General features: G+C 36.7%; 1 protein-coding gene across 2 annotated transcripts in view; it reads right to left on the bottom strand.

The window, feature by feature from the left end:
* The window catches only part of LOC149835309 (uncharacterized), a 77,602-nt gene that overhangs the window by 7,635 nt on the left and 44,538 nt on the right, over positions 1-25,429 (bottom strand). For both annotated transcript variants that reach the window (XM_090008371.1, XM_090008372.1), the window contains 2 exons: positions 17,527-17,656; positions 15,106-15,266 (listed from right to left, as the gene is read on the bottom strand). In XM_090008371.1, the coding sequence (XP_089864497.1) occupies positions 15,106-15,266; positions 17,527-17,656 (291 nt within the window). The remainder of the gene's footprint in view (positions 1-15,105; positions 15,267-17,526; positions 17,657-25,429) is intronic.

The raw sequence follows: 25,429 nt of genomic DNA, 5'->3' as shown, positions 1-25,429 counted from the left end.
GCAATGTTTTTAAGAGAATACATTATCTTAAAATAGTCTCAAGCATCGTTTGCATATTCAAATTTTGCAAGACTTGAACATTTTTTGATATCAACACTACTTATGAGCCAAGACATAATCTTGGCATGTCTCATTCTCCATTCCTTCCACTTTTTTTCGTAAGTGGTAATGACTTTTTCTTTCTCAACCTCCGTAAGAGGTATTTTTTTCTCACCTTCAACCTTTGTAAGGATTAACTTCGGTTCCAATTCGGTCCCATCCACTAATCCATACAATCCCTTTCCTCATATAAGGTGTTTCATAATTGAAGCCCATGTAACATAGTTTGAATTGTTGAGCTTAATGAGTTTAATGGTGACATTATGATTGTCATCCATTTTACAAGGTTAAGAAAGAAGAAGAATAGAGAAGAAAAGAAAAGACAATGAATTCTCCACCACGGATAATAAGTATGAGTGCTCCTCCAAGCTTCCAAGCTTTTACACGATCACGTTTTTCACGTACACTTGAAAAGAACTTCACTTCTTTTCCAAACTTTGAATGGCATGCTTTCCGATGCACCGAAAGAAAAACTTAACTTGATCACCAAGCTCTGATACCATGTAAGAAGATGAGATCTTGTATCACCAACAATCGAATCTTCAAATGGCACACACAAAAAGTCACTCACAATAACCACAAAGATTCATACAAAATATCCACTCACAGGAACCACGAAGGTTCATACAAAATACCCAAAAAGGGGTATGCAAAAACAAGAGAAAAAATATGGTTTTATTGAATGAGAGTCACCCTCATAATTCATACATTGTGAGGGGACAAAGGCCCGAAGGACTAGGAGAGGGAGTCGTTGGGCTCCCAACTGCGCTAAATAGAGTTGTTGGGCTCCCAATGGAGTCCAACGACTCTCTACCTTTTTGACTAAGTCAAGAATGTTGACTAGTCAAAAGGTTAAAGCTGTCCAAAAATAAAAAAAGATAAGGCAAAGACCCTATTCTAACTAAACTACTCTAACTAAAATAAAGAAAGAGAAAAATTCCTAGTTAGACTAGAATATTACATATTATTTAACAATTTCCTGTTGTGCTGTGGCAGCTGTCTTATTTTGCTTTCCATGTCTTGGTTGTAATAGGCCATAAGTTACATCTGATGAGAGGGAAAATCAACAAATCAAAAGAAGATGCAAAATAAAGGACAGGTTGCAATATCTTCTACTGCAACAGGAAAATAAATATGATTTCAAGATGTTGAATCCTGCAGATAAGATTTTAAAACTGCAATTTGGTCACCGGTAACTAGTGAATGAGAGTGGCTGTCTCCCAAATAGTAACTTCCAATTTTATTTAGGCAGCTCAAAGTTTCATATTATGTATGAATTAAGGGGTCGAATGAGATAGCTGGATGGTAAGTCGCACTACATAACCAAGGGGCCTTGGGTTCAAATCCCATGGGGGTTATCCGCCAGCGTACCTATCAAAAATAAATAAATAAGGGATCCAACAGCCTTCCTAACATTCATGACGAAGTTTCATGATATCTTAGGCATGTTATGTGAGCGTAAAATCTCATATGGATTACAAAACAAATTAAAAAGGGTTCGAGTACCATGAATAAACAGAAGATTTGGAAATGAGGAAAGAAATTGAAATTAATCTATAATTCAAAACAAAGGAAAACACATGATATGCAGGATTCTTGAAGTAATCAACAACAGGTTGGTCAAGTATGCAATGATGATGTACAACTAAATATTAATACAAATTGCAAGTGATTAAATCTATTTCTTTAGTAAATATGATAAACCTCAATTCGAAAATGTGAAATTGTACATCAAAAAAGTGAGAAAATGAAAATCCTTAAGAGTTATCTAACCAACTAATAAGAATATCACTTATGTGTTTGGGAACTCGAATGAGAATTCTCAACTGTGAGTTCTCATCAGGCCCCAAATTATGTGTTTGCATACCATTTGCATTGAAACTCTCATTACCCCAAATTCCACAATTAAGGCAAGAAAGAGCTGTTAGGAATGGCGCACCTGTATGTTTGGTTGTTCTTCGTCACTGCAGGAAGGGAGAGATAGCAACAACGAGCAGCACGATTCTTGATTAAAAACCAAATCGTGCCCTATTCCTTAATATATATAGTACATTGATCGGATGGATCGGGTCTGAGTCCAGACCCGATATTCCAAATACAAGGATATGGGTCCAGACCTGGACCCACCCGTATGCACATATACAGTCTTAATAGTCACCCTCAAGTTGTGCATGGTTTTGTACCATGGACAACTTGTTCTTCAAAAACCAAAAGTGGATGCTGGTAACTCGCTTAGTAAACAAATCTGCCACTTGATCAGCCGTGGGAACGTAAGCTGGTTCGACTTCTTTATCTTCAATCTTTTGCTGAATGAAGTGTTGACCAATCTCTATATGTTTGGTACGACTGTGATGAATGGGGTTGAAAGTAATTTGTATGGCACTCTGATTATCACAAAAAAGATTGGTGGGCATAATAGATTCTCCGATCTCAGTCAAAAGATGTCTTAGCCATGTAGCCTCTGTTGTAGTGGCCGCCATAGACCGGTATTCAGATTCTGTACTGGATCGTGCAACTGCACGTTGTTTCCTGTTACTCCATGCTATCAAGTTCCCGTCAAGAAAAACACAATATCCAGAAACTGATCGCCTGTCATCTGGATCTCCAGCCCAATCTGCAACTGTGTAAACATCTAATCAATGTTGCTCTCCTTTGGACTTGAACCGATGATAGACTAAACCATCGCCAAGAGTACCTTTTAAATATCAAAGAATTCTCTTAACAACATTCATATGCTCTGTTCGTGGATCATGCATGAATTGTGACACTTGGTTCACTGCATACACAATGTCTGGTCTGGTGAACGTGAGGTATTGAAGCATACCAACGAGACTACGATATTGCTTGGAGTCTTTATATGATTCCCCATCTTGAGAACTGAGCTTGTGGTTTAATACACTAGGAGTGGATAGTGGTTTACAATCTGTCATGCCTACCTTTTCCAATAGATCTAAGGTATATTTGTATTGGGTTAATGAAAGAGATCTATCCTGTCTATCCACTTCAACTCCCAAGAAATAACGCAAGATTCCCAAAGCTTTCATCTTAAAATGTCGACTCAGTAAGTCCTTGGTAGCTTCTATATGTTCATCTGAATTTCCAGTAATAATAATGGCATCCACATATATAAGAATCAAGGTATGTACCTGACGATCACAAAAAATAAACAATGAATGATCGAGGTGCGAACGAATAAAACTGTATCGCTGAACTTCAAGGAAAAAACTGTCAAACCATGAACGAGAAGCCTGCTTTAACCCATAGATGGCTCTTTGTAGTTTGCAAACATGTGTGTTGGGGCTATATTCTGCATAACCAGAGAGTTGCTCCATATACACCTCTTCTTTCAAGCTACCATGCAGAGATGCAATTTTGACATCAAGTTGATTAAGAGTCCATTCATACTGAATCGACAATGATTGAATTAATCAAATAGTTCTCATCTTGACCACAGGACTAAAGGTCTCATCATAATCCTACCTATATTCTTGAATGAAGCATTTTGCCACCAACCTTGCCTTGTAGCGTTCAATAGATCCATCCGGTTTATACTTTATTTTATAGACCCATTTAGACCCTACAATATTTTTGTCGGATGGTCTAGGGACAATCTTCCAAGTTCCACACTCATGTAAGGCTTTCATTTCCTCATTCATGGCTTCAACCCATTTGAGTGACATAGATGCTTGTAAAAAACTAATAGGTTCTGAAAGTGCACTAGGATCGAGGCAACGAGCACTAGAGGGGGGGTGAATAGTGCTTTTAAAAATTTCTGCGGAATATTGAATGATTTTGCAAATCTCAAAGCAAACACACAAAGAACACAAGATTTTATCCTGGTTCGATCAAACCCGACCTACATCCAGTCCCCAAGCAAAACCCGCTTGAGATTTTCCACTATCAACCTTGTAAACTACAAGATCACACAGACCATAACTGGTCCCACTTTCAGTAACAATCCTACTGAAAGCAAACAACTCCTTTACACCAATGAGTCCTTTTTACACAAAAGAAATAACAACTTACAATACAACCTATGAGCCTTCCTTTTGAATGCAAATGAGATGCAATTGGCTTTAAGGTTGTTGAAACACTCTACTCACGAATTCACTATCTCTCAAAGTGATTTGAGTGAAAAACTGAAGTGAAAATATCACGTGAATGAGAAAACAAATACTTGAAAGGATAGGAGTGAAAAGCAAGAAGTAATTCAATATGATTCTATTGAATTTTTATTGATTTTGAGTGTAAAATGCACTCATATTTATAGTTAAAAGATTTCATACGTTGAGAGTATGAAAGGGTGTCAAAACTGTCCATTTTGAACAATCAAAACGTTTGAAAAATGAAAAGACACGCCTTTTTGAAGTTTCAGGAAAACGGCAAAATTAGTCGACTGAAACATCAGTTAGTCGACTAATAGTTAGTTATTAGTAGACTGACAGTTATCGTCGGTCGACTGATCTGTTAATCGAGCCGTTTGAAAAACTGAACTTTTGAAACTTAGTCGACTTGAGAAAAATTAGTCGACTTATAATATCATCAGTAGACTGAAAAACCTTTTAGTCGACTGCTGCTAAAAACTTCTGAAAAACAAACATTCTGTTCGGTCGACTGATAAAAAGCATTAGTCGACTGCTGCTAAATTTTTCAGAAAACACATGTTCTGTTCAGTCGACTGATAAAACCATTAGTCGACTTCTGCTAATTTTCCAGAAAACATACATTCTGTCCAGTCGACTGATAAAATCTTCGGTCGACTAATTTGACAAGAATGACTTTTTAGAAAATATGGCGCGAAAGGATTAGTTGACTGATAAGTCTATTGGTCGACTAATAAACATGAAAATTTAAGAAAAGAGTTTTCTAAAAAGATTTTCAAAAGAGTTTCTTTTAGAAAAGTTTTTCTAAAGACTTTTAAGGTGAAATGCAACCTAAATATGCACTCTAAGTAAGGCTCTTACAAGAATCTAAGACTTTTAATGAATTAAACATATGCACACTAGTCTTCAAAGATTCTTCACTGAATTCTTCAATTTCTTCATAGCCTTAGCTGAAATGCAGTTGATTCCACTTGCTCATCATCAAAACCTTGTACTTGAAGTATCATGAATGGCTTCATTGTCGTAACAGGTTCATCCTGTTTTTCAATCTTAGAGATGAACAATTGTAAGTCTGTAGAGAAGTTATAACTAACCCATCTTTCAATAGGATATCGAATCCTCTCAGGCCTTCTAGGGTGCACATCGGTTCGCTGAGCATTGTCTTTATTTCTCTGTACATAGACAGCCCCTTGGAACTTGGTAATAACTGAAACGGTAGGCATAATATCCTGCATGGTTGGCGACTCTTCCATTTGTGAACGCACATCAGGTTTATTCCGTTCGGTCGGTATTGTACGACATGAGGAAGCATCGTGTGTAGCCATTTGATCGAACACCTCAGCAACAAGCCACGACTGATAACCTTCATCATTCACACTGTGTTCTTCTACCCTTCCTGGGCTCTTAGTATGAGTCTCATTAAACACCACATTTTGTGAGACTCTAATGCGATTAGTAGTGGGATCGTAGCAACGATAACCTCTGTATTGATCAGCATAACCAACAAACTTACACTTGCATACCTTGTTCTGAAACTTGTCATGTTGGAAACTGTCAATATGAACATAACATATACAACCAAACAGTCGCAATTCATTATAATCAGGGTAAGTCCCAAAGAGTGTAAAATAAGGAGATTGATTCGCAAGTAATTTCATTGGCAGTCGATTTATGATATACACGGCAGAATGAAAAGCTTTCGTCCACAAGCTTAAAGGGACATGAGTTTCATGTATCATGCTCAATGCACTTTCTACAATATGTCGGTGCTTTCTTTCTGCCATACCATTTTGTTGCGGTGTGTGGGGGCAAGATATTCCACGACTTATTCCATTATCCTAGACAAATTCAGTAAATTCCTTTAATAGATACTCTCCCCCACCATCACATTGGAAATGTTGGATTTAAGATGAAAATTGATTACAAACTAAGGCACAAAATGAGCGAAAAATCTGAAACACTTTAGATTTGTGTTTCATAAAGTAGATCCAAGTATATCTAGAATAACTGTCCATAAAAGTGATATAATAGTGACTGCCCGATAAAGAAGATTTCGGGGCAGGTCCCCAAACATCAGAATAGATAATTTCAAAAGGCACAAAAGCTCTTTGATTTATTGAGTAAAATGGAAGAGCATGACTCTTACATAAATGGCAACTGGAACAAAGAGAAATATCAGACTCAGTACTCAAACTAGATTGTGGAACAAGTCCACTAGACACCAGTCCCTCAATGAATGAACGATTACAATGACTCAAACGACGATGCCAGACTTCTGGCTTATTACACTGAGACAGACTAAAACAATCTTTAAATGACACTGGCTGTGGATTTATTTGAGCAGCACGAGTAGAAGTAGACTCCTTGAGGACATACATATTTCTCTGCCGTTCTTCAACAAGCGTCTTCTTCGTGAGAAGATCCTTGACACATACAGAAAGAGTAAATTCGACACAAGAATTAGTATCATCGACAAGTTTAGAAACAGAAACAATATTTTTAATAATACTGTGTGAGTGGTAAACATCAGATAAAAGAAGTGAAGAATTGGAGAGTGGAAGAGAAATGTTTCCAACATGAGAGATAGGGTGGAGGCCACCATCTCCAGTTTTAATACTAAATTTACCGCGATAAGGAATGGGTTGTGAAATCTTACCAACGTCACCTATCACATGTGCAGCTGCTCCAGAATCAATGTACCAAGTCCCTTGCTCAGTTTGCTTGAAACTTAACTCGGAAAGAGCAGAAATTAAGAGGTTCTTCACATTCTCTTTTTCATCCCTTGCTTGTCCTCTAGTGAAAGGCTCAACACCATTAAATATGCCTCTGTTTTGCGGATTATGCCAACAATTTGCCTTAATGTGCCCTCTTTTATTACACTGGAAACACGTTGGTATTTGTCAAGAAGATTGGTTCCCTGGGAATGAGTTGGGTGACATGTTAGGCGTGGGAAGTAATCCACGACCTCCTTGGTTACCTCTTCCCTGTCCCCGTCCACCTCGAAAGCCTCCACATCCACGTCCTGCCACCATGTCTGTGACAAGGACCTCATGATTGTTGGAATTTAAAATCAACTCCTCTCCTTTAATAGTAACTTCATACTGTAGTAGTTTCACACGCATGTCATCAAAATTAGGCAATGAAGGAAGGCATAGAAGGGAGGTGACCAACATGTGATAGATCCAAGACCATTCAACGCCTGATGAACTTTCTCTTTGTCCGGAATGACACATCCCACCATCGTTAATTGGTCTGTGATGCTCTTGACTTTGTTCATGTATTCTGTAACCGATAAATTCTCTTTCTTCAAGAGTTGAAACTCTCTCTTTAAATGAAGAATCCTAGCCTCGAAAATCTGTGAATAGGTGTGCGCTAGTATCTCCCACAATTCTCTAGCTGAACATTCATCTGGAATGGCCACTAATACCTCTTGAGAAAGCGTAGAGGTAATGTAAGCCACAACCGCCTGATCTTTTCTTTTCCATGTTGTAAACTCTGGATTGTGAACTAGTTTATTAGAAATCTCTCCTTTATCATCTCGCTCTTCCTGCAAGATGAACTCGGAAGGTGCATGAATCATTCCATCGAGGTGACCAGAGAGGTCCAAACTACGAATAAAGGGAAAAATTTGCCTCTTCCAGGTCAAGAAATTTGAGTTATTCAATTTCTCATATACGAGTTGACCAAGGAAACTGGACGGAAGTGACGGAGAATCCATGAAGAAAAGAAATGAGGTAACTAAAGAGAAGGAGAAAACACGTGTTGATGAAAGGAAAAGGATTGATTAAAAGAGGAAGGTGATCCAATGACCCAGCAACGCAGACCTGTCAGACTTTTTTTTTTTTTGGACAGTCTTGATATAGTTCTTCAAAAATGCTTTGCAGAAATCGAGATTTGGAACGATTGCAAATCTGATCTGAAAATATCAACTCGTGTTTTGAGTTTTGGAAAAATCAGATTTTATCCAACAGTATAGGTAAGGAAAAAAAACAAATAGGTTTTAATCTGATTTAAAAAAAATCAGATGTAAAACGAGGGCAAAAGAGTGATCAGGGTTTAGAACGTTGATCTGATATGATCAGATTCGATTTTGACGTGGTGAAAGGCGCAATCAGATCTAACTCAATCTCTTCCCTAACATCGGATCTGAGAGATTGAATGGCGATCGAGATTCAAAATCTGGAATGATTGTAAATCTGATCGAATATGATCAGATTTGATTTGCTACGTCCGGAGAAAAAGGAAAATCAGGCTAACGTGACCTGAATCGATATTGAAAAAAACTTTATTTTGAAAATAAAGAGGATGACAAATCTGATCAGACACGATCATATTCAGATTGACGTTGAAGAAGTTGAAGAAGAAAGAATGGTTGAAAGGAAAATGACCAATATGATCAAAACGAATATATTTTTTTTTTGAGAAAAGAAGAAAGTAGAATCTGATTTAGAACAAGGGGAGAGAAAGGAGAAACTCGACCTGGTCGTTAGACTACAAGCCGCTCTGATACCATATTAGGAATGGTGCACCTCTATGTTCGGTTGTTCTTCGTCACTGCAGGTCGGGAGAGAAGGAAGGAGAGATAGCAACAACGAGCAGCACGATTCTTAATCAAAAACCAAATCGTGCCCTATTCCTTAATATATATATAGTACATTGATCGGATGGATCGGGTCTGAGTCCAAACCCAATATTCCAAATACAAGGATACGGGTCCAGACCTGGACCCGTATGCACATATAGAGTCTTAATAAGGGCTGCCCCCAATGGAACCCGTATATACTTAAATATATATGTGTGTATATATATATATACATATATAAAAGAAATGCATTTTGTAATAATCTTTTTATATTTTTTATTTTTAAGTTTTTTGTCTTTTTAGTCAAGTCAAAGTCAACATAGTTGACTATTTGACTAGCCGTTTTGGGTTGTTCCCAATGGCTCTAATTAGAGCCGTTGGGAAGTAAGGGGCCATTACCCCATTGTAATGCACCTTTTGTAGTGAGATTTTTCTCTCAATAATATTCAGTATTTCATATGTGTATTGTGCCTTAGTGCACTTTGTGATATTTATGCCTTAGTGCATTTAATGAGTGGCTTGTCAAGTTTTGACAAACTTGATTATTTGTGAGTTTATTTACATGGTATCAAAGCTTGGTTTATACTCACTCGTAAAGGTTGCCTCGTAAAGCGTGCATTGGTGGGCTGCCTCATGAAGCATATTCGTGATTCTTCTTTGGTCGTGGTTCTCTTCTTCTTCTCATAATGGGTAAATACTTCCCACACAATTCAAGCAATTCAAATTTTATTCCACCATTCAAGCTTTGATTGTAGCAATTACATCATTTGGGAGGGACACTTGGAGACATTCATAAAAGGTCAAGGTTTGTGGGGGGTACGTGAGAGGTACTATCTTTGAACCCACTTTTAAAAATACAATATGTGAAAATGGTGTCAAGATAAGTCTCGAAGAGAAAGAAAGAGACAAAGCAATGGAGGAATATTACAAAAAATTGGGATATGAAAAATGCCAAGATTCTTTCATGGATGCTAAATGGAGTCAAAACAAAAATTGTCTCAAATATCTTGTGTTACAAAAAGGCTTGGGAGTATCTTAGAGGTAAGTTTACCGAAAGAGATATAGCTCATAAGTATTATCTCTAAGAAAAGGCTAGAAATATCAAACAAGGAGATAAGAATGTTAGAGATTATTTTATGGAGTGATCTTTCATTTGGACTCAACTTGCTTCATTTGAACCCAAATGGAAAGTTAAGTGCATTGAGATGTGGAGGGCTCAAGTTAAAGAAGATAGACTCTTTGCTTTCCTTTATGGATCGAGACCCGAGTTTGAACAAACTAGGGCTTCTTTGCTATCTTCCCCATCACCCCCCTCCTATTCATGAAATTCTTACTAAACTTAGTGGAGAAGGGACTAGACTTAATATGAGAAAGACTGATAGTGTTTTTGCTACTCTTAACAACAGTCAAGAAGAGGATTGTGCTCTTTCCGCCTCCAAACCGGAAAACTATATCAAACCATATAGACCTCTTCATTTTAATAAAAATAGAGGAGAATTCAAAATAATTTGCCATAATTGTCATGAGCCCGGCCACATCAAACCTCAATATCCTAGATTCAAAAAGGACTACAGACCTCAAGAAAAAAGGGTTGTTGCGACTCCGTCAAAACAAGAAGAGGATATTCTAAGTCTCAAAGATCTCTCCAAATCATTGTCTCAATTGACAGAGGCATTATAACCATTGCTTAAAGGACCTACATCAAGAGCGGTCATTGCATCCTCTTCAACCCCTGGTATGTGCTTTTGGCTTCTTGACTTGGAAGCTTCATTTCATATGACCCCACACAAGTCTATTTTATCTAAATGTTAATCTAACTCAAATGCATCATTTGTTTACACTGCCGATAGAACTTCCTTGAAAATAAAAAGTGTTGAGACCTTTAAAAATGATTTGACAAAACACAAGTTTTATATTTCAAAAGTTAGACTTATACCAAAACCACATCTTAACTTACTTTCGATCTCTCAAATCTCGGATCACGGATGTAATGTCATATTCTCATCAAACAAATGTTGGGTGCAGGATCGCTAATTTGAGAAATTGACTGGGGAAGATTCTAGACAAGAAGATCTTTATTATATGAACTTCCTTTATATTCTAAAGGAATCATTTTGTAATATTGCCAAACAAAAGATATAAAAGTTTGGCATCATAGACTTGAGCATCCAAATATAAGGAAATTAAATTTTATACCTATTACTAAGGATCTTTGCAAAGACAATTTTGAATATAAGGAATGTTTACTTGAAAAAATGACATCTTTGCCTTTTGGACAAAGAACTTTTTACTCCTCAATGCCTTTTGAGTTTGTCCATTCAAATGTGTGGGGTCCTGCTCCTATAACTTCTAAAGGAGGATTCTCCTATTATGTTGTGTTTGTTGATGATTTCACTAGATATTGTTGGATTTACTTTCTTAAGTTTAAATATGATGTATTTGCAACCTTCAAAACCTTTCATAACATGATTAAAAATCAATTTGAAAGCAATATTAAAATCTTAAGAACAAATTCTTGGGGAGAATATTTATCAAATGATTTTAAACAATTCTTAAAAAATGAAGAAATTTTGCATCAAAGATCGTGTCCTAGAACACCACAACAAAATGAGATTTCAGAAAGAAAATATAGACATATTATGGAGATTACAAGGACACTTCTTATTGCTAAAAATGTTCCCAAAAATCTTTAGGCTGAAGTTGCCTTAACCTCATTATTTCTCATAAATAGGATGCCTTCAAAAACTTTATCCAATGAAATTCCTTTTGAAAAATTATTTAAATACAAACCTGATTATCAAAGACATAGAATCTTTGGTTGCAAATGTTATGTCTTAAATGATAAAGGAGATAAACTATCTTCTAAGGCTATCCCCTATGCTTTCATTGGTTATTCTTAAACACAAAAAGGGTTTAAATGTTATGATATAAAAAATGATAAACTCATTATCTTAAGTAATGTTAACTTTGTTGAAAATGAAAGTGAATTTAAAGAAAATATGTCACAAGACATAAATTCTTATTATTCCTTCTTATTTAAACTTTCTAATAATGAGGGTAAAGATACTTATGTGGAACCCTCTATTGAGAATGAAACAACAGTTGAACCAATAGCATACACTAGAAGAAATAGAAGCATATCTGGTGAAAATGTAAATCAAGATGATCATGAAGCATCAGAAGTTCCCTCTGAACAAATTATCATTCGTAGATCTGAGCGAACATCAAGGATTCCCAATAGATTTGTTTCTTATGATTCCTTTTATCCTATACATAGAGCATGCCTCCTAGCCATTCATGCATATTTTGAACCCTCCTGTTACAATGAAGCCAAAAATATACCTGAATGGGTAAAAGCCATGCATAAAGAATTAGATGCTCTTGAAGGGGCCAATACTTGAAAAATTCTAAGTTTACCCATCGAAAAGAAAATCATTGAGTGTAGATGTGTCTTCAAAGTCAAAACAAAAGGCGATGGATCCTTGGAAAGACATAAAGCTAGGGTAGTTGCCAAAGGATATTCTAAAAAATATGGGGTAGATTATAAAGAAACCTTTGCTCCTGTTGCCAGGATGACAACTGTTCGAATTCTTGTAGCTATTAAAAATTGAAATATATTTTAAATGGATGTTGGGTTACATCAAGGATCTGCATTAAGCCCTTTCCTATTTGCTATAGTGATGGATGAGCTTACGAGATCAATTCAAGAAAATGTGCCGTGGTGTATGTTGTTTGCTGATGATATTGTTTTGATTGATGAGTCTAGAGTTGGGGTTAATGCTAAGTTAGAATTATGGAGACAGACATTGGAAGCAAGAGGTTTTAAGTTGAGTAAGAGTAAGACAGAATATATGGAATGTCGGTTTAGTAAGCAACGAAGTAGTGATGGGAGTCTAGTGAAGCTTGGTGAGCAAGAAATACCGGTGGATGATTGTTTCAAATATTTGGGATCTATTATTCAAAAGTATGAAGAAATTGATGGAGATGTAAATCATAGGATAAAGGTTGGGTGGATCAAATGGAAAAGTGCAACTGGAGTGTTGTGCGATCGTAGAATGCCATTGCAGTTGAAGGGAAAGTTTTATATGACGACAATTAGGCCCGCTTTACTATATGGTACGGAATGTTGGGCTGCCAAGAGACATCATATTCAAAAAATGAGTGTAGCTGAGATGCATATGCTTAGATGGATGTGTGGAAATACAATAAAAGATAAGATTCAGAACGAGGAGATACATAAGAAGGTAGGCGTTGCACCCATTGAAAATAAGATGAGAGAGAATCGTTTACGGTGATTTGGACATGTTCGGCGAAGGCCTAATGATGCTCCAGATAGAAGGATAGAGAAATGGAAAAATATATTAGTTAAAAGAGGTCGGTGTAGGCCTAAGAAGACTTGGATGGAGATGAAGGAAAGGATATGAATGCTTTGAACCTCACCGAGGACATGGCATTGGATAGAAATGATTGGAGGAGAAGGATTCATGTGGAAGACCCAGAATGATTTTCTTTTTTGGTTCATATCGCCGACCCCAATTGTTTTGGGATGAAGGCGTAGTTGTTGTTGTTGTTGTTGTTGTATTTTAAATGGATGTTAAAAACACCTTTTTAAATGGCAATCTCAATGAGAAAGTATATATGGATGTTCCACCTAGTTGATAGTTCCTAAAGGTAAAGTGCTTAAATTAAAAAAAACATTGTATGGGCTCAAACAAGCACCTAAAACTTGGTTTGACACATTTAACAATGTTATTACAAAATATGGTTTCAAACCATGTTATACTGACACAGCTTTGTTTATCAAAAACTCTTCTGCAGGTATTATAATTTTACTTCTATATGTTGATGACATCTTGATTACAGGAAGTGACAAAGAAGGAATTAAAAAAGTAAAACAATTTTTTAAAAACTCCTTTGAAATGACTGATCATAGCTTCCTAACATACTTTCTTGGAATAAAAGTATCATATTCTAACAGAGGATATATATTGTCACAAACAAAATTTGCTTTATATATCATTGACAGGTCAGGGTTATCAGATGACAAAGTTGACACTCCAGAGATTATCAGAATGAAGATGCGGGTTGATGATGGAGTTTTTTTGGACAATCCAACTCCCTTCAGACAACTTGTGGGATCTCTTACGTATCTAAGTATTATAAGACCTGACATAGCTCATGTTGTACATATAGCCAGTCAATTTCAGCATGATCCAACATCAGCTCATATGGGTGCAGTCATGACAATCATCAAATACATTAGAGGCACAATAAATAAGGAAGTCTTTTTATCCTCTTCTTCCTCATTAGATCTTATTGCATACTCAGATGTTGATTGGGGAGGGGATCCAAATAACAGGGGTTTAACAACTGGTTTTTGTGTGTTTTTAGGTGAATCCTTGATTTCATAGAAATGCAATAAACAACAAAAAGTGTTGTTATCATCTACGGAAGCTGAGTATAGAGCAATGACGACTACTACCATAGAAATCGTGTAGCTCAAACAACTAATTTCAGATATGGGAGTTCATCTTCAGAATCCTACAAGATTATGCTATGACAACAAGAGCTCTATATACATTGCTCGAAATCATACGTTTCATGAAAGAACTAAGCATGTAAAAATGGATTGTCACTTTGTTCGTGAAGAGTACTTAAAGAAGACTATTGACCTTCCCTATGTGACATCGGAATATCAACTTGCTGATTTCTTCACCAAGAAATTGTGCTCATCAAGATTCAATTTTCTACTTGACAAACTTTCGGTGATTGCACCATAAGTTTGAGGGGAAATGTTAGAACTTCACATGTTATATATAAGTATATATTTGAATATATATGTATATATATATATATTTAAAGTATATACGTATATAAAAGAAATGCATTTTGTAATAATCTTTTTATATTTTTTATTTTTAAGTTTTGTCTTTTTAGTCAAGTCAAAGTCAACATAGTTGACTATTTGACTAGCCATTGGGCTGTTCCCAACGGCTCTAATTAGAGCCGTTGGGCTCCTTCTCCAAAGTCTATAAATAAGGGTCCATTACCCCATTGTAATGCATCTTTTGTAGTGAGATTTTTCTCTCAATAATATTCAGTATTTCATATGTGTATTGTGCCTTAGTGCACTTTGTGATATTTATGCCTTAGTGCATTTAATGAGCGGATGTTCTTGTCGAGTTTTGATAAACTTGATTATTTGTGAGATTATTTACAGCTCCTTGTGTTAGAAAGAGTGCTCTCCTAGATCTAGTTAGAACCATAAAACAAATGCCTTCAAGTCTTCAACCGGAAGTGAAACATAAAAATATGGTGCACCTGATGCGATTTGGTATGGTGACTTTTACAGTGAACAGGTGGTCACCACGTATGGATGGTTTGCTAAGCTTTGGAACCCCTCGTTTTGATAAGACAAGCACATCACCAGGTTGTGTACCAGGTGGAATCTGAAGTTCCGTAGCACCATCTACTGTCCTTACCTGTTACACACCAAACTGAGGCATCAATATTTGAGAGCTTAATGGAAACCAAAATTGAATTTTTTATAGTAGACAAAAGGTGAGAGTTCTTTGGTAAGTTCCTAGCAGTTATCCAGTTACTCTTCACAATCTAAACCCCAAAAGTACAATAGCAACAACACTCATATGACTCTCAACAAACATCTGTAACAACAACATAATAAACAATGCTTGCTTATAACATTGCAAATGAATTGACCATGTTACACCAGATTCAGACCAATTTTAATGAGTGCAACCAATTTTACTTAAAAATATTGAGTTGCTTAGTCCTATCTGGTCCTCCAAATTTTTCTTTGTATATCCTTTGCAATGATGGGAATCAAATAAAGTTCCTTCCAAAATCGGGCCCATTTCTCACACAGACCAAAAAGTTGGTTATTTTTTCATGAGCTGCTGTAAAAAAAATGGCATCTTTACAATGAAACTGAAATTTGTGAACAAATTACTAGGTTATGGTTTAGCATTTCAACATTTATTCATGGGATCACAAGCTATCAATCTAATGTAAACTGCAATGACATGTGATACTTGCTTCGTCTTGTAATTTTTTCATGGCTTATTTTAAAATGTTTGTTCAAACAAGCCAATCTAATCTGTTGTATGGCTTCTGTAACTCCTTATTTTATCCACCTTTCAATACATAACTGCAATATGGTACCTGGACACTCCATTTTGCCGTCCATACCCGTGTCCACACATGTGTCCCTGTGTTAACACGTGTCAACACCTGGACATGCCATTTTACCCTCCGAACATACAAGTTTGTATTCAATTTATAATTATATTTTCAGTATATAATATATATTTTAGATATAACATATATATTCAGTTTATTTTGTAGTTATGTGATATATATATATGTGTGAAAGTATCTCCAACAAGATATTACGAACAATATTACAATATTCTTGGAAATAAATGCGTATACAAACGCCCAACAAGAACACTTGAAACACTTGTGCACACAATGCACAACACAAACTCACAAATGCACAAATACGAACCCAAGAGTCATAAGTTCCACTAACACAAGCTTGGGCTATAATCCCAGAGCCTTAAAAAATACAATGGTGGAGAGCCCTTTATATAGGGCTTGGAGAGACCCTTGGAGGGGCTCCCACATAGTCGTTGGAGCCCCTCCAACGGTCACAAATGTGACCGTTGGAGAGGCCCAACGACTAGTGGTGGGCCCCCCAAGGTACAAAGTACAAAGGGTACAAAAAAGAAAAAAGAGAAAAATAAAAAGGGAAAAAATACAATACATATTCAAGAAATGAATATGCGCAAAAATGAGAAAAAGACTAAACTACCCCTACGGCTAAATAATATAAATATATATTTTATATATATAATAAGTAGATACATATATATTAATATATGTATATGTATTACCTTATATATATAAAATATATATATATCATTACATGATTTGATTACATAATTTAACAATATATAGTTGTGTCCCCATACCTACATTTTTGAAATTGTTCGTACCCTCCGTACTCGTACCCGTACCTGCACTCGCACCCAGGTGACAGGCAATTAGCTATATCATCATAGTTGAACACATCCGAGCTCACGATGCGCCCAGAGATATCACTAAAAGATGAAAGAAGGTAATTCAGTCAAAAAATATGTAGCTGGTCATTTTATTTCAGCTCAGAAAAGACATTTTGGTATGATTAACAGGCAAAAGGTGATTCATAATGAACAGGCAAGGAAGTTCAAGCTCGATTAAAAGCTTAGGCTAGGACAGACTGGTGACCTTTTTCTCCTAGTTCTGTTGATTTGGCTGTCTATATCTTCCTTGATCATTAGATAGAGCTTCATCTTGGTGATAGGTTTTATTTCTTTGGTTTGATGTATCTCTGGATGATTATCATAATTTAATGTGAAAATGATGTCAAAATTTGCAATAAATTGGAGTATCATCAGCCTGTTTTTATGGGGAGCTTCTCTCCATAAAATACTGCTAAAATGGACAAATATGAACTTAGGTGCTCCACAGTATTGATACAAAAAAAAACTTTTTAATAATGTTAAGCAGAAAATGTTATTCAATGTAATCTTTCCAAAAGCCCCTTCCCTGGGAACATGTATGAAGACCAGATGTAAGGATACCGTACTAAACTAAAACAGAAAGGCAGACGAATTAGGGTTTATGTCATCGACACAAGAGAGTCAGATATTAAAATAACTAAGCTACAAAGATCTTTACCTTCAAAATTGTTCCTAGAATGGCATCAATGTAACTTATTGAGACTGTAGAACAAAGGTTTATGCCATCTCTCTGTATCTCTGGAATCTCCTCAAGGAGAAGGTATACATACAGATCACCAGGAGGTCCCCTGTTAAAATAAAGAAATTTCCAGATACAATTGTCAGATCCACTCTGAGGATCAGAAAATAAATCACATGCTATCAAGTACAGTAGAACTACCAGCCTGCAAACAGTAAAGTCAAATAAACAACCTCCAAAGGAACATCGAAACCAGCATTAGATATCTGCATGGACATAGTGGTGTCAAAACGTATTAAAAACAGTGAAAAGTACTAGCATACAGGAACCAAATATTGGAGCACTCAACCTAGCCACAGCTAAGGCACTGTCCTAACAGACCTAGGGCTATCAATCTCACAGGTCTGGGTCAGAATATCCAACTGACTGACATGCATTTGGTCATATCCAAATATTGGAGCACTCAACCTAGCCATATCCAGTTAGATTAATTGTTGGGTCTTCTATTGAGTTTTAATATTCCCAATCGATAGAAACCTACACGGACATTTAGATTCAGTAGGGGCAAGGAGTAGTTTCAAAGGGCAAACAATTTAAAATTTTAGAGAAAGTATAACTTTCAAACTTTAGATATATGCAATGAACCATGACCACAACATTGCTTTGGTAGATGCAACCTGAGATAGGCTAAGTTCATGTTCATATTCAATATTTATTAATAAAAACAAGTCGTTTTCTAGCTAGGACCTTAAGTGGTTAGTCCATATTAAGGCAAACACTTCCGTATGAGCCAAATTAGGTCCTGACTCAACAGTTGACAGATGGGGCTTAGCATGAACCATTGAATTATAAGGACTTTGTACAAAACATAAACCAATAGTAGGTCATAATGTACATGTGACATGCACACCGGAGAACCATAATACAGGGTAATCTCTCATGGAGTCATGCTAATGTGACAATCATCACCATATCTAATGCACTCAAAATACATTGAGTTTTTATGGACAGAATTGTCACAAATCAAACTATGACCAGTTTTATTGTGATGATCCATTAGATACAAAGTTTCTTAAAAGAATTGAGTAATTTTAACATATCTACGAAATATATAGCAAAGGTCACATCACTAGTGCCTCCAATTCTGCTGGCACACAACAAGCTCAATGTGTGGAAATGTAAAAGGGAAAACAGCACCCATGATCACTAAAGATCATTTTTACAGTGCTTTTCAATTTTCTGTCCTAGTTATTACCAACTCTTTGCATCAATGTGAAAGCAATTGCAAGTGTAAACATCCATGAGATTTATTGGTTGCAATTGAATGTGTTCAACATAACATACTCAAAACAATAACAATAATAATATTAATAGTCCTTATTCAATCAATTAGTCCATAAAGGCATGCAAGGCCACATTGATTTCGTCAAATAAGGACGTACAACTACTCTAGATCACATTAACTTCAACTGCCTTAGCCTAAACCTTTCCATTTCCAAATCTAATGCCTATTTTATGAATCATGAGAAGGCTTCCAAAATACCTAGACCTCATGCCTCTGGTCAAACTACATCTTAGTTAGTTTTGGGTGAAAATATAGTTTATTTGATTCTGAAATCTCTGACAAGTACCAACAGCGGATTTCTGTTATTATGGCCAACAAGTAAAGAAAAAGATAGATATTCTTCTGACCATGTTAAGGGGCCTCATAATAGGGTCACCTATCTTTCTAGTCTAATTTAAGTATAGGACCTTGATAAGCTGATTCACATGCTAAATCCAAAAGCTTGGCATGAGGCTCATCCGTTACAAAAACTTGGATTTTGTATTGAAGCATAATTGTATTACTAGGAATACTAGCCAAGAGTGGCATTGTGATTTTATGAGACTACAGAAGAATTAGGGCTTTGTAAACCAACAGTGAAAATAAAAGTGTGTGTGTGTGTGTGTGTGAGAGAGAGAGAGAGTCCATTAACCTCAAACAAAGGCACCCATAGACAAATTTGGGACATGTAAATATGGTTACAAAGAAAGTAGGCAGTTAAGTTTCCATCAGCTGAAAGGATGGAGTCCACCACTGTCACACTTCGAAGACTTTGAAGAAAGCCTCCTTATAGTCTAGGTAGGAGTGGCTGACTGACCTTATTTATCTTGCAAATCCCTCACGATAGATCTTGATCAATTGTAACGGGCTTGTTAAACAATGGATAGCGCCTTCTGTGCTTCCATCAGCAAATTGATATACAATGTCCAAAGGCAAGTAACCTCATTTTGTTTTCTCTATGATGACAATATTCATACAACTTATTTAATAACCAGATTTTAGCAGAATTTTTTAATACTGTAATGCACATTAACTATTTCTTCCACCTCCCTCAAGCAGTGTGGAGCAGCTATACCAGTGGGATCTCATTAACTTGCAAACATTCAAAATTCAAGTCCATTTCAGACTCCTGCAAGGGCATGATCAGCAATAGGGATTGGTATTTCCTATTCACCCAAAGATTGAAAATACAGGACCTGCAAACCCACCATTTCATAAGCTAGGTTTTTCCTTGAGGTACATGCTATGCATGCTAGGGGAAACCTTTACTGGGATTTAGACTCATGAATACTTGGTTAACAAAAACAATGTCATGGATCCAGTCACATCTAGGATTGCCCCCCTTCCAAACTGTTCAAGCTTCTTCCAATGTATACAGCTTTCTGGATGTAGATGTTGATATCTAAACAGAGAAATTTTTTATTAAAATAGTTAAATATCTCCACAGGCTTTACTGATTGGACATGACTTCTAGTAGTCATGGCACCTCTTCTTGGCTTGGCAGGACCCTGTAAGTCACAACACTTGGCCCTATGTGCTAGGGCATGACCCCTGAGGATGACACCTGGCCTTGTTACAATTTGGAGTTCCAATGACATTGTAGGCTTGTAGCATCACATCCAGCCCTTAGCTATGACCATCGCTTCATGTCTCCAGATCCACCCATGACCTTATTGAAAGTCAGTATACTATATTGTATCATAGAGTTATGTAAAGTAACTTATTAGGCTTATATGTACATACCCTATAGTGAAGGGGTATACTAGTCTTTTTGTTCTTTTCTTTTTCAGATCTAAAGGGGGTTGACCCTTGTATTGTATTTAGAACTCTTGTTCACGATAATCAGTGTGAAAACCTTTTGCTCTCTTATTTGGTTTGTTTTATCTCCTCTAACCTTAATCTTCTTCCCTCTTCTTAGTATGTTTCAACATGGTATCAGAGCCTATCTGAGGTCATGAGAGAAGGGCTACACTTTGAAGCTTCGTGAAACCTTGCTGACATCATTTTCGAAGGCTCAGGTCGTACAGACATTTGGGATTTCTCTCATCTGAAGGCAGCTTCAGGTAGATCATGATTTTAGATGATTTGTGTGTAAAAATCATCTTCGTTGGAGGTACGGTTGATTTATTATATGGGGTTTTCTTTGATTTTTTAAAAAAGGGCGTGAACAGTAACTAGATTCGAGTTTTTGCTCAATCTGTGTGAATGGGTGGGTGTTTGAGGCCCATATTGGATGCTTCTAGGTCGTTTTTTTATCTAGAAACATTGTTGTGGTGGTTTAGTGCTCTTGTTTTTCGTTTTAGGAGAATTCTATCGAAGTTTTAGGTTGCTCTAGCTGGCTGTAACCTGTTTTTTCCAGTTTTTGAGCCTCAACCTCCTTGTTTTGGTTCAGATTCACTATGTTACAATGTTGGGTCATAGCTATTGGGTGTAAAACTGGTGTGGAAGTGGTTTGTGAAAGGTCTTGGTGGCATTGGTTGATGTTATTGTGTTTTTGGAGAATATTTGAACAAGATTTTGGGCTTTTTTAGCTTGCGGTAAGCCATTTTTGGGCCTTTTCAAGGTGTCGACTGCATCAAGTTGGTGAGGTTGTGCTGCATTTGTGTGGATTCAACAATTTTTAGGTATAAATCAGCATATTGTGGTGTTCATTTGTGCCTTGTGTTATCCAGTTGATTTAGGAAGTGTCATTAGTTGTTTTTTGGTAAGCTCAATTCTTTTGTTTTTTGGTAATATTTATCGTGAGTGGAATCATGAAGGAAGAGATTCAAATCATTGAGAGTGGCAGAATGGGTGGAAGAGGTAATGGTAGGACTAAAGGACGAGGGAAGATGGAATTTGGTGAAAGATATGACCTTAGTTCTATTCAGTGTCACTACTGCAAGGGTTTTTATTGTCCTGTTCTCAGAAAAAAAAGGGTGGTGTATATTCAGCTTCTACTGAGAGTGAGGGTATAATTCCCAACGAGGCGCAGTCAGGTGGTTCTTCATCAGTTGGTAGTGAAGTGTGTTTTTGAGTCTCCACCAGAGCCGATCTGCAATAGGAGCAAAAAGAAGGTGGAAGAAGAGGAAGACGATAGGGCGTTATGAGCTGCAATAGGTTCACGTATTTTTCATAATCCTACGTGACCTAATAGTTGATATTTATATACAGCACAGGTTACAAAACAATTTGGTAGTAAACACAATATTACAAGAATGACACTGCAAGGACGTCAAACACGCAAAACCCAGTTCGGGTCTGGATCAGACCCAAACGGGTCCAACCTATTTCACGACACTTGATAGCCTCCCTCAAGTTGTGCGTGGTCTAGTACCATGGACAACTTGTTCTTCAAGAACCAGAATCTATTTTTTGTTAATCCCTTTGTAAATAAATCTGCCACCTGGTCTTCCGTAGAGATGAAGTGAGGCTCAATCTCTTTGTCTTCAACCTTTGTCGAATGAAATGTTGATCTATCTCAATATGTTTTGTCTTACTGTGATAAATAGGATTAAAGGATATTTTGATGGCACTCTGGTTATCACACAATAGGATAGATTTCGAGATACGTTCTTCCAATTCATTCACTAATGCCTTGTCCAAGTAACTTCAGCAGTTGCAGCAGTTATTGATCAGTATTCAGCTTCAGTACTTGATCTAGCTATTGCTTTTTGTTTTCTACAGCTCCAGGATACTAAGTTTTCCCCAAGAAAGATGCAATACCCAGAAACTAACCTCCTTTCATCAGGATCTCCTGCCCAGATGGCATCACTGTAGACCATGACATCATGCATGTTTTCTCTTTTCCAACTTTTCTTATATACCAACCCATCTCCAACCATACCTTTTAAATACCTCAACACTCTCTTGACTGCATCCATATGTCTCGTTAGCGGCTCATGCATAAACTGCGACACTTGATTGACTGAGTAAACAATATCAGGGTGAGTAAAAGTAAGATATTGGAGCATACCGACTATACTTCGATATCTTGTAGGATCTGGGTACAAATCTCCATCCTGGGAGTTGAGCTTTTGATGCAAGACACTTGGTGTAGGCAAAGGCTTACAATCTTGCATGACAAATTTCTTCAACAAATCCAATGTGTATTTATGTTGTGTCAATGTTAAACAATCATGCTTCCTTTCTACCTCAACTCCAAGGAAATATCGCAAATCTCCTAAGTCTTTCATCTTAAATCTTTGACTTAAGAGTCCTTTTATTTCCTCAATGTGGCTCATTGAGTTCCCTGTAACAATGATATCATCAACATATATCAACAACAGGGTGGTGATACATTTGTCCTTGAAGATGAACAATGAGTGGTCCAAGAAGGATCAAGAGAACCCATGTTTCTGTATTTTCAAGGAGAAACTTTCAAACCACGAGCGTGAGGCTTGCTTCAAGCCATAGATAGCTATGTTTAACCTGCATACATGTGTGCTTGGGTCGCCCTCAGCATATCCAGGAGGCTACTCCATGTAAACTTCTTCCTTCAAGTCTCCATGAAGAAATGCGTTTTTGACATCCAATTGACTCAATGTCCATTTATGTTGGACCGCTAAAGACAATATAATTCTTATTGTTCCCATTTTGACTACGGGACTAAAAGTTTTATCATAATCTTGGCTATATTCTTGTGTAAACCCCTTTGCAACAAACCTGGCTTTATATCGTTCTAGGGTGCCATCGAGTTTGTACTTAATTTTGTAAACCCAATTGGAATCAACAACATTTTTGTTAGGAGGTCTACGAACAATTTCCCATGTCTGACATTCATGAAGCGCTTTCACTTCTTCATTCATGGCCTCTATCCATTTGTTTGATTTCACAGCTTGATGAAAACCCACGGGTTCATCATGCTTATCAACCTGAGATAAAAGGAGTTGAAGATCCATAGAAAAATTATTGTAGCTGACCCACCTATCAATAGGATGTCTGATTCTATTTGAACTCCTCACGTTTCCAACATGCACATAGGTATTTGGTTCTATGTGAGGAACAGGAATACCTTTTACTCTTCACACATAGACATTACCTTTAAATTTATCAATAGGGTGAGATTGTAAGTCTACACATTCTTCAGCATATAAGGCCCCATCTGCCTGATCACCTAATTGAGGTAAGCACGCTTGGCCTAAGTCGATGTCATCCTGGTCGGCCGACTGTGTCTCCTGGGTACACTGAAGTGAGCAGTCGCCATAAACACTTGCAAATAATTCTACATCAGCCATGGATGATAAACTTCTTCTCTGAGAATTATTTGGCAGGCATTAAACAATATATCTCCAAAATCATTCTCATTGAACACAACATTCCTGAAAATTTTGCCACGCCTAGTCATAGGGTCATAACACTGATACCCTTTGTAATCATATGTGTACCCCACGAACCTACACTTGGAAGCCTTTGGTTGAAATTTAATTTTGAGAGAATCATCAATATTAACATAGCAAGTGCATCCACAAACACGTAGAGCATTATAATCAGGCTTAATGCCAAAAAGAGAAAGATATGGTGAACTATTCTGTAAAACTGTCATGGGCAAATGATTTATAATATAGACTGTTGAATGGAATGCTTCTGTCTACAGACTAATTGAGAGATTACTATCATGCATCATGCTCATGGTTGTTTCAATAATATGCCTATGCTTTCTCTCAGCGATCTCATTCTGTTGTGGTGTATGTGGGCAAGACACTCTACGCTTTATTCTATTACTTCGGAGAAAATCAATAAAATCCTTCGATGTATACTCACCACCTCCATCACAATGAAGATGCAAAATATTTGTAGAGAAGTGGTTTTGAACAAAGGCATGAAAGTTACGAAATATGTGAAAAGTTCCAAACTTATGCTTCATAAAGAATATCCAAGTATAACAAGAGTAACTGTCAATAAAGATGAGATGATATCTGCTGCCAGAAGGGGAACAAACGGGTGCAAGACCCCAAACATCAGAATAAACAATTTTAAAAGGTCTTGAAGCTCTTTTATTTATAGAATCAAAAGGAAGTACATGACTCTTACGCATTTGACGACTGGAGCACTTTTTATTATTTTCATCAAGAATTAAACTTGATTTAGGAATTAATTTTCTTGAAACAAGTTTCTCAAGAAAGGAATGACTGCAGTGACCAAGACGATCATGCCAAAGACTTGGCTTATTACATTTGGAAAGACTAAAAACAGACTCAGGACCTGACACAGATAACTCAGACTGAAAAGACTTAGACTTCAATGGTGGCTTCAAGACAGAACTGGTATGCGCAAATGAATCTTCCTTGAAGATGTACATATTTCCTTGTCGCTCCCCTTCAACGAATGTCTCCCTCGTTCGAAGATCCTTGACACGCACAGAAGAGGGAGTAAATTCAACGTAAGCATGTGTATCATCAACAAGTTTAGACACATAAATAATATTCTTTTTTATGTTAGGAGCATGAACAACATTTGACAAATTGAGAGTGATTTTGACAAGGAAATGATTGCATCTCCAATGTGAGAAATATGATGGTGAGATCCATCTCCAGTGACAATACTATTTTTACCAAAGTAAGAAATCGAGCTTGAGAG

The sequence above is a fragment of the Nuphar pumila genome, chromosome 6 (genome assembly GCF_984573655.1).
Source record: "Nuphar pumila chromosome 6, dmNupPumi1.hap1.1, whole genome shotgun sequence".
Classification (NCBI taxonomy): Eukaryota; Viridiplantae; Streptophyta; class Magnoliopsida; order Nymphaeales; family Nymphaeaceae; genus Nuphar; species Nuphar pumila.
This window is presented reverse-complemented; position numbering and strand designations above follow the sequence as displayed.